General features: G+C 33.9%; 1 protein-coding gene across 1 annotated transcript in view; it reads right to left on the reverse strand.

Annotated features, from left to right (window-relative positions):
* Nucleotides 1–10,344, reverse strand: part of DSG1 (desmoglein 1) — a 39,288-nt gene that overhangs the window by 16,633 nt on the left and 12,311 nt on the right. Inside the window, exons 6-11 of the mRNA XM_017858042.1 lie at nucleotides 8,996–9,162; nucleotides 7,164–7,298; nucleotides 6,688–6,873; nucleotides 4,015–4,274; nucleotides 2,181–2,320; nucleotides 602–880 (exon numbers count right to left, since the gene is read on the reverse strand). Coding sequence (XP_017713531.1) covers nucleotides 602–880; nucleotides 2,181–2,320; nucleotides 4,015–4,274; nucleotides 6,688–6,873; nucleotides 7,164–7,298; nucleotides 8,996–9,162 — 1,167 coding nt within the window. The remainder of the gene's footprint in view (nucleotides 1–601; nucleotides 881–2,180; nucleotides 2,321–4,014; nucleotides 4,275–6,687; nucleotides 6,874–7,163; nucleotides 7,299–8,995; nucleotides 9,163–10,344) is intronic.

Below are 10,344 nucleotides of genomic sequence, written 5' to 3' on the forward strand. Positions count from 1 at the left end.
CTTCCTTCCTTCCTTCCTCCTTCCTTCCTTCCTTCCTTCCTTCCTTCCTTCCTTTCTTTTCTCTTTTTTGACTGAACCCCTGCCTCCTGGGTTCAAGCAATTCTCCTGCCTAAGCCTCTTGAGTTGCTGGGATTAGAGGCACCTGTCACCATACCTGGCTCATTTTTGTATTTTTAGTAGAGACGTGGCTTTCACCATGTTGGCCAGGCTGGTCTTGAACTTCTGACCTCAAGTGATCTGCCCGCCTTGGCCTCTCAAAGTTCTGGGATTACAGGCGTGAGCCACCACACCCGGCCCCCTCTGTAGCCTTTTCTGATTGTCTTCTTCACTGCAATAGCAATTTGAGCTATTGCTTGTTATGGCATTTCCCCATTACATTGAGACTCATTGCAAATAAGTTTTTATCCTCCACAGTCCTGTAAGGGGTCAAGAAGTTTAATTTTTTTCACCTTATAAACCCAGTGCCAAGCGTAGAAATTTCTTTATAATTGCACAAAATGAGAGTTTGTAAAATGTGTTTTATCAAAGAATCAGAAAACGTATCTCTTCCCCCACCAGTTTTTGGGGGACACATATACATAGGATTTGCTAAAGTACTCACATCCTAAGACCAAGAACCCCATGATGAGCAGTCCAATGCCAGCAGGACCGAAATGCACATTGTCTGAGAACAATGGGATGGATTCTCCGTTGTGGTTTGTAGAAGCTCCTCCCTGAGAGGAAGCGTAAATTGTGCTGGTTTCATAGTCAGTGGAAGAAGTACTTTCTTCTCTGCCAGTATTGGTAACTTCAGTGTTCGCCTGTGTATTAGTCCTGTCATCTCCATTAACATTTTGAATGTTAATATTAATTGTACCAGTGCAAGTTCTTTGAAGAGCATCTGTAATAACGTTCAAAATGGAAGAAATATTTTGGACATTTAGTGTAGTAATGGTTGGACAATACTGAATTATTTTTTACATCAATATTTATTTCAGTGTCTTTATTCCCATAATTTCTCCTCATTTGCCAAATCATCCCTTGTTTTTGACTCGGTTTTAAAAATCAATTAAATTATTATATTATTATTACAACTATTAGTCATAGTAATACTATTTATTGGATTATTTCTTTACATTTGGATATTATTTATAATTGGACATTATATATAATTTGGATATTATATATAATTTGAAAAGTATAGAATTACAGAAAGAAGCAAAACAAAACCAGAAACCAAATTCATGGTAGCAGCACCCAAGGACAACCCTCGCTGATATTTTTTAAAATGGTCTTTTGTCCTTAATTATAATGCCTAATGGTTGCTTATTATTTATGTTACACTGACGTGATCATATGGTTCATTCCATTTTTTTTACTTTAAGCTATAAGTATTCTTTTGTATTTTAATAAACTTTTTATTAACATAGTTCCTGATGGTTATATACTTTTATATCAAATGGACCATGGTTTACTTACCCAGTTGCCTATTATTGATGTGGTTTTCAATATTTAATTATTAGTGCTGTCATTAACATCTTGTGCATTCAGCTTGTTATATTTAAACTTTTCCTAAGATTATTGAAAGTGGAATTATTCAGCAAAAATATGGGAATAATTTGAGGCTGTTTTTGTAATCTTTATACATAGATGTGAGCTCAGTTGTCTGACTTTATTAATTGATGTAACCCTAGAATCTGGCACAATGGCTGACATTTAGTTAGGACTCAATTATACACTTTCGAAATAAGTGAATAAAAACATTTCTGGAATATAACAGAAATACGTTTAAATTCAGTCTATATGATATCAAAGCCCATGTCCTTTCAGCTCAACTATGCTAATCCTGCTGTTTTGTTTTGTTGCTATTTTATCATTATCATCACATCCTTCTAAACCTATATTGTTATTGTTCCATTTTAAAAAAGAGACAACAGCTATAGATGGATTAAATAATTTCTCTAAGATTCTATAGCTAGTAAGTGATGGTAGAAGACACAAATCTAGTCTTATTTCAGGACTCACGATCTTAGCTACTAAATTATACTGCCTCAAGTTGTTAAAGATAAGAGGCTATAATGCCCAATGTGACAACTTTTGTTGGAAAGGGGTTACTTTAAAATGTGATAATTAAAATTTTATTATCTTAAGGTATGTACAGCTTTCTCCAGAAAAGATAAAAATGTCAATTGATTTCTTACCATCTATAGAGAGAATCGTTCCTTGGTATTTTCCTCCGAGCATATTATACTGTTCCTTGGTAACTTTATTTTTCAAAGTGATTTTGCCTGTTCTTGAATCAACAGCTAGCAGATCAGCTGGATTATTTCCCATTACATATCTGTATTGGAAAGAAAATGATACAGATTAATGTCAGCTATCTGAAAAAAGAAATTTTAATTTAAAATGTATTTTTTTTTCAGTGAGTAGTTATAACCCCTAGATATAGTTTTCAATTACTAGAGACTTTATTTTTTTTCAAGGCAGGCTTAGCTATATGGGGCCACTCAGGGGAACATCCAGATTTACATTAAAGAAAAAAAAATTACTGAGCACCCATTTCTGATGGAGTGTCCTTTTATGCCCAGTTGGATGTCAGAATAATCCTTTGATGCTTGCAGTCTCATTTTCATTTGATTTAGGTAGCAGCAGAACTATTACAGAAGACCCAGACCCTAGGATTTCCTGGGCTGCTCCTAATTCTAAACTATTCTTTTACAAAGAAGTTATTGCATCAGCTTGGCCTGCACTTCCCCTCTGTTTCCACTCGCCCTCCCCGTATGCACTAGAACTTGGCAAGACCTCTTTTGAATTCCAAAATATGGCCTTGCCTTGAGCCTCTATTCTATTCTCTTCTCATCTTTGACTTCCATGTTTTTCTTCTCGTCTACTATTAGTGAAACAAACACTGGTCAGGTAATTCTCTCTCTCTGTCTCTCTCTTTCTCTCTGGCATTCTGCTAAGCTCTGGGTTGGGTCTACCTTCAGTGAATTCACTCCTGTGGGGTACAAGAGAGCTCATCAGCAACATGGTACAGTGTGACAGGACCTCTAACAGAACTACTCACACTATGTGAGGAGAACACCAAGAAAGAACTTTTAAAACACACGGGTGGGCTGAGTGCGGTTGCTCAAGCCTGTAATCCCAGCACTTTGGGAGGCCGAGGAGGGTGGATCACCTGAGCTCTGGAGTTCGAGACTGACTTGGCCAACATGGTGAAATCCCTTCTCTACTAAAACAAAAATAGCCGGGTGTGGTAGCAGGTGCCTGTAATTCCAGCTACTTGGGAGGCTGAGGGAGGAGAATCGCTTGAACCAGGTAGGTGGAGGTGGCAGTGAACTCAGATCGAACCACTGCACTCCAGCCTGGGTGACAGAGTGAAACTCCGTCTCAAAAAACAAACAAACAAACAAACCCCAAACAACAAAAAATGCGTGGGTAAAGTGCTTCTCCCATTCTTCTTGTCACAGTCACATGTGCAAACACAGGTACATGTACACGCACAGATTTTCTTTTGTGACTTGGTAGAAATATTTGCATATGTAGTTTTAAAAAATGACATGGCAGAGTTTTCCTTAATATAACTAATTTTTCATACCAGCATTATTGACCAATATTGAATGCTGAATAAAGTGAAGAATATAATTGAAATGAGCTAATAAAACCTAATTGATTTAAAGCTGGGCAGATTTGCAATTGGAGAATCATTCCATAAACTCTTCTGAGGGACCAATCATGGCCTATGGTAATCAGCTAATTGATCAGTAAGATACAGAAATACAGGAGTGTCAATACTTTCGAGATGTATTATTTTCACATATCACATCTTTACAGTTTAACATCTTACATCTTGCATGAATTTTTGTGTTTTCTTAAGTTAAACATTTTAAATGAACAGTTTATAGTACTTTTACAATTAAATGATAGTTTCAAAATAATGAAAAGTACTTTAACTCAGATACTTATAATCTATAAAAGAACATGTGTACTTAAGTTCAGTATGTAAGGAAAATGAGTTGAAAATCTCACTCTTACCTAACAGTCGTTGAAGGTTTACCTGTGTCCAGGTCAGTAGCTACAAAGTCTCCCACTTTATCATTTGATCCCATATTACCAGTTACAACATATGTCTTTGAACCTGGACGAAACACTGGGCCTTCAATTACATTTAACACAGTCACAGAAATTGCAGTTGCTGTCAGTTTATACTGAGACATAATTGAATGATGAAATTCAGCTTTGTTTCTGACACCAATACTAAGTTGCAGATTCTGCATAGCTTCATAATCTAAGGGCTAGAAAATACAGAGTAAAATAGTTTTAGTATAAGAAGAGAAAATGTTCCAGGTGAAAGAGAAATCCTTTGATAATAGCAAAAAAAAATACGATTCTCTTTCTTTTATGAAACATAAATGCACACAAATGCACAATTTTAATCTTTAATTGAAGTAAATTTGTGCAAATAAAGTAAGAAACAATTCAATTGCCCTAGATTCATTGTTGAAAAGTTGCAAACGTATGACACGAGCTCTAATTGTTCACCAAACAAATTAAAACTTAAAATAATATGAATANTAATCTAAGGGCTAGAAAATACAGAGTAAAATAGTTTTAGTATAAGAAGAGAAAATGTTCCAGGTGAAAGAGAAATCCTTTGATAATAGCAAAAAAAAATACGATTCTCTTTCTTTTATGAAACATAAATGCACACAAATGCACAATTTTTAATCTTTAATTGAAGTAAATTTGTGCAAATAAAGTAAGAAACAATTCAATTGCCCTAGATTCATTGTTGAAAAGTTGCAAACGTATGACACGAGCTCTAATTGTTCACCAAACAAATTAAAAACTTAAAATAATATGAATAGTCAAATTTATGTATTTTTTAGTGCAAAGACAATTTATCTTACCTTCAATCATTTTACGTTTTTCAGAAAGTAGCTATTTATTACACAGTATGGGTCAAATATATTAGGGTTTCAATCATTTGAATGGTTTTATCCATAAGAACTATTTAGAAGAAATTTCACATCTGTAAGTGTGACTCTTTGAACAAATCAGATAATATAATGTAATATATATACTATAAATAAATATTTTCTTCAATTTGTTCTAGGAAATATTTATCTCATAAAATAATCAAGTAGTGATTTTCTTTATGAAAAATGATATGAATATCTACAACACATAAAATCCACAAACAATTATGCCATTAGGCCCATATATACCAAATATATTTTCTAAAATTTCACAAGAGTAATTTAGATAAAATAGAGATTCACGCATTGAACTCTCTTATTTAGCTAAAATTTTGAATCTTTGTTCTAATGTTGGTTTTATTTGCAATTCAAAGAATGGCTGTAAAATCAAATGTATATATACATTACACACACATAATATATACATGTATATAGCTATAACAAAGGATTTAGTAAAAGATATCTCTGGGCAAACAATTATCATTCCCATTTTACAGATAGAGATATTGAGGATGGATAGGTTGAATAATTTTCTAAATAATGTAATAGTTGGGGCAAAATAGATTAGATTCCAATTTCCCCAGTATTGAATCCTAAATAGTATCATGGAAAGAATGTGAACTTCATATCTAGAGAAAACTAGGTTTAAATGTTGGCTGTACTACTTACTAGCTATGAGAACTTACGCAGGTTCTGTGCTCTCTTGGAACCTCAATGTCTTTATCTGCGGTATGGAAATAATATAACCTAATTTGCAGGGATGCTGTGAGGGATAAACTAAAGCACCTGCACACTGTCTCAAGTTAAATATAAGCTGTAGGCATGGTGACACTTTAAGAAGACACAGGAGGCAAAAAGTCACAGATTCTTATGGGGACAGAGTTGTTTGAGAGTCTGTTTTCCAGGCCTATTCCGAAAAAAAATAGTTAAATAAGGATTATATTTTACCATGAAAATACATATTGCATGAAACATATACAATCCATGCACAGCTGTTGTAGATTTTAAAAATGGACTCTGCAAGTTGTGTAGCACAGGGAGAAACTTGACCATCAGCTTCCTAGGAGGCAAATTTTTTTTCTCACATCTCATGAAATTTTACTGCCGGTAAATGTGGACCATTAATATGGGCAGGACAAAAGAGCATTCAGTTGTTCTGGACCAGTTGACTTGGACCAAATTTCCAGTATATCTGTGTTCCTAATAAGCCTTGATCAGCAGCCACAGTGAGATGGGAGTATGATAATTCTACATTTATAGTAATTTAATTTAAACTTTATGAAAACATACTGGAGGAATAAACACATTTTTATTTACATGATGGGTATTCCACATGTGTAATAATTGACTTACAATGTTGACATGGACACAGTTTTAAAACCCCTATTAAATATGCTTTTAAAAAATTCTTAAAACATTAACCTTAAGAATTAATCATACTTTGTTGTAAGCATAAAATACATTTTGTAAGGTGTTTTCAAGTTATATGATCTATTTGGGAGTACTGTATTGACAACATGTTTCAAGTTAAAATTCAATGCCTGTTTTCTAAAATGATTATAAGCAGAAAGACTGTATTAAAAGCTTTATGTTAAATATAAATTGAAAACATACTTATTTTATTCTTTCACTGAGTCAAGTTTGTGAAATGTTAGCATCATTTTATTTTAAGCTTAACATTTTGAAAAAAAATTAAGAAAACAAAATATTTAGGATAATTACACAATACCTTAACAATCTTTAAAATTCCCACATTTGTTCTTTCGTTCATTTCTATGTCAAACCAATTTCCTTCATTTCCAGAGATAAAGAAAATTACCGCCATCCAGTTAGCTGAGAACTCTTCATCCAAATCAATTACTCTAATCTCGAGCATATTTGAATTTAGGGTATTTTCTTCAATACTTATGGCGTACTGAAACAAGAAGTGAAAACTCTTAGCACAAACTGTGTGAAAGAGAGAACTATAGTAGGTTATACTGGAATGTTGATAAATTCATTATTTAGAAAAGATATCTGTGGTTTTCATCTCATTTTTCATTGCTTACATCTATATATTCTTGCATAAACACAAGAAAAAGTTATGTGTCTACAGGTGGGTTGTATGTCAGTAAACATAAAATGTGCCTCTGTAAGCAGAATTGTTCTTATATGTTTTAGAATATAGTGCATTTAGAGTTATTAATTCCAAGAACAAATACTTACTGAAGACTGTTCCATGTAAGGGATGTTATCATTGACATCGAGGATTTTAATGTTGCACTCACATTCTGCTGACATGCCATCTGCCCCGCCGTCTCGGTCAGAGCCTCTTACAGCAAGAGAATACTGCCCGTATTGCTAAAAATACATATTACAAGCAATATCACACTTGACATAGACGGCCTTTACTTTGTCTTTTGTAAAGTTCTTTGAAATGTTGGCTCAACATTTACATAAATCTACCATAGAGGGAGGGTTAACACAGAATATGGAAAATCCACAGGTTTCATGTGATTATTCCCAATAATGCTTATCATGCATTATTTAAATGATGCAACACTTTTTAAAAGGCTTCATTTCTTATTAATAATAATATGCCCAGACATTGGAAAAGTTTATAAAGGGTAAAACAAACTAGAATGATCTCAAGGAGAGAGAGTAAGTTTACCAAAAGTTTATGGCATGAAAATTTCATAGCCTAAATAATCAGCCCCGAGTGGGCAAGAAGCATATAGAGAGGTAACATAGATTTGTGTTTTGGGAGGTAGTGGGTTGTGGCAATGGAGTTATTGGTGATGTATCTATTCTTGACTCTATTCAATGGTGCTTACATTTCTAGAAGCTGGTAAAAGCTATGGAGGCTTTCTTTGACTCATGCAAAAATGCACACTCATTCAAAATGATGGATATGATTGAGGGGGTTTTATGGAGACATCTTGAGGTCTCTCCATTGACCCCAGGTTGAGAGTATCTGCTCTGGTGGCTTCCCAATGGCTGCAGAGTCCCTTTCCTTCTGACAGCCCTTTCTTACAGTGCTTTACCATGAAAGCTCTTTTGACATGAATGAAACCACACTGGGCGTTTAAGAAAGTTTGAGAGAGAAAAAAGTAAACATTCAATTTCTTCTAATGTTTATTTTCAAACATGCATGAAGGGAGACTTAGGTAACCTAGAAGCTTATAACATTTAGATAGTTAAAGAGTATTAAAATAATGTGATTTATCCTAAACCTAAAAGTCATCAGCAAGAAGATTGTCATTTTTAATAATTAAAACAAAATCAATTGAATACCATCAGAAAATAAAGCTTCCTCACTTATGCCCCTAATGTACATTTAGGTCAGCAACATTCTGTTAAAAGACAATATTTTTTAAAGTAATGAAAAAGCACATATTTTAAAACTAAATCATGAAATCACATAGCATGCTAGAAACCTCACAATGCTGATTTTACTCTGTTAACAATCACTAGTTATTTTCTTATTTGTAAATAAAAAGATTGGTCAGGCTGTCATTTAATTCCTACCCGTCATTCTTATCCTGTGGTTCATTTCCCAAAGTAAATGAATGGGTGGGCTATCAATAGATGTTACATAGGAAAAACAAGGGTTCTGTTGTCAATGGAGCCTAGATCTGCTAGGTTAAAGAAAGAGAACTTAGCATGCAAATATTCTTGGAGCCTCCAGCATACTCACATGCATTGTAACTCACCAAAATGTGGACATATAGCAAGTGATTCCTAAATTCATTTTATTATACAACACATTTTTTAGAGAAATAGAGTTTTCGATTGTACCTTAGGCATATTTTCATGTACTTTCACAATATAGCTTTCTTAAATTGAAGCAAATTTTAATTAACTACATGAAAAGAGTACAAAAGTAATTTAAAATCCCTTTTCATTTAAAAAATATTTCTTACATGAAAGAATTATGTGAAAAACTTCTACAGGTAAAAATGTAAAACATCATTTTCTTCATCTTTTTGTCTCTTCAGTATTCTTGCTTTTAGAATCAGTTCCTTTGAGACTAAAAATCCACAAAGAAAAAGAATTACCTCTCTGTCTAGAAAATTATTCATTGTTCGAATTTCTCCAGTATTTCTGTTGATAATAAACATTGGTGAATCTGAAGGTTCTTGTCTTATAATCTTGAAGGCTATTTTTGAATTCAAATTGTTTGGTTCATCTGCATCAGTAGCATTGAGTACCATCACCAGTGTATCTAGAAATCAAGGAAAATTGATTGTAAATGGGCGACTTACATTTTTGTTACAGTACAGTGTATCACCTTTCCAAAAAAGTGTTAAGAGTTAGTTGATCCATGTGATGTGGACTTCATTGTCTTACCTTTCTACTGCTTCAACACATGAATATCTTGGCTCTTTTCTATATCTTTGCCTAATAAAAAGATCAAATTTTACTAGGAATCTAGACATTGCTGATAACTGGGAAACAAAGGAAATGTATTATTCTGGCTATTTCTTCTTCTAGTATTTGTTCTTCTTTTTTAAAGGATGCTGTGGCAAAACAAAATGATAATAAGACCAGACCAACATTTTCCCAACTTTCTCAACACTTTCTAGCTATATGATCTTGGCCTCAATTTCTATATCTATAAATGGGGATGATATTACTGCCATCCTCATTGAATTCGTGTGAGAATTAAATCATTAATAAGAGAAAACTATATAAACTTCCTAATGAATAATGCACATTTGATAAATATACATTATTACTGTTTTGTTTTGGGTGATCCTTCATCAAGTGTAAGGTAATTAGTAGACGTAAACAAATGCTTGTGTAACTACATACATTGTCTTGTCTCTTATCTTTTTCATTAATTTTATAAGTAGTTTTGATGAAGATTATTGGGTTATTGGAGAATGTGAAAAACTGCCAGTGCTCATTCATAACTTTGGAATTGTTCTCTATTCTCCAACTCCATTTCAAATACAAATTTCCTACAAATGCTCCAAGACATCTGTCATCCACCACCTGTATTCATTGTAGCATAACCTTTAAAATGTTTTCACTAGATAATTAACATTTATATATACTTATATAATTTATATAATTAAATTCCATGCAACTATTGAAAGCAGTGAAACAATCTAGGTGTCCTGATATGGAAATATGTTCAAAATATATTTATATAAAAATTCATGTGGGCCGGGCACGGTGGCTCACGCCTGTAAACCCAGCATTTTGGGAGGCCGAGGCGGGCGGATCACGAGGTCAGAGATCGAGACCATCCTGGCGAACACAGTGAAACCCCGTCTCTACTGAAAATACCAAAAAATTAACCTGGGCTTGGTGGCGGGCGCCTGTAGTCCCAGCTTCTAGGGAGGCTGAGGCAGGAGAATGGCGTGAACCCGGGGAGGCAGCGGAGCTTGCAATGAGCGGA

This window comes from Rhinopithecus bieti, unplaced genomic scaffold (assembly GCF_001698545.2).
Source record: "Rhinopithecus bieti isolate Rb0 unplaced genomic scaffold, ASM169854v2 scaffold_44774, whole genome shotgun sequence".
Lineage (NCBI taxonomy): Eukaryota > Metazoa > Chordata > Mammalia > Primates > Cercopithecidae > Rhinopithecus > Rhinopithecus bieti.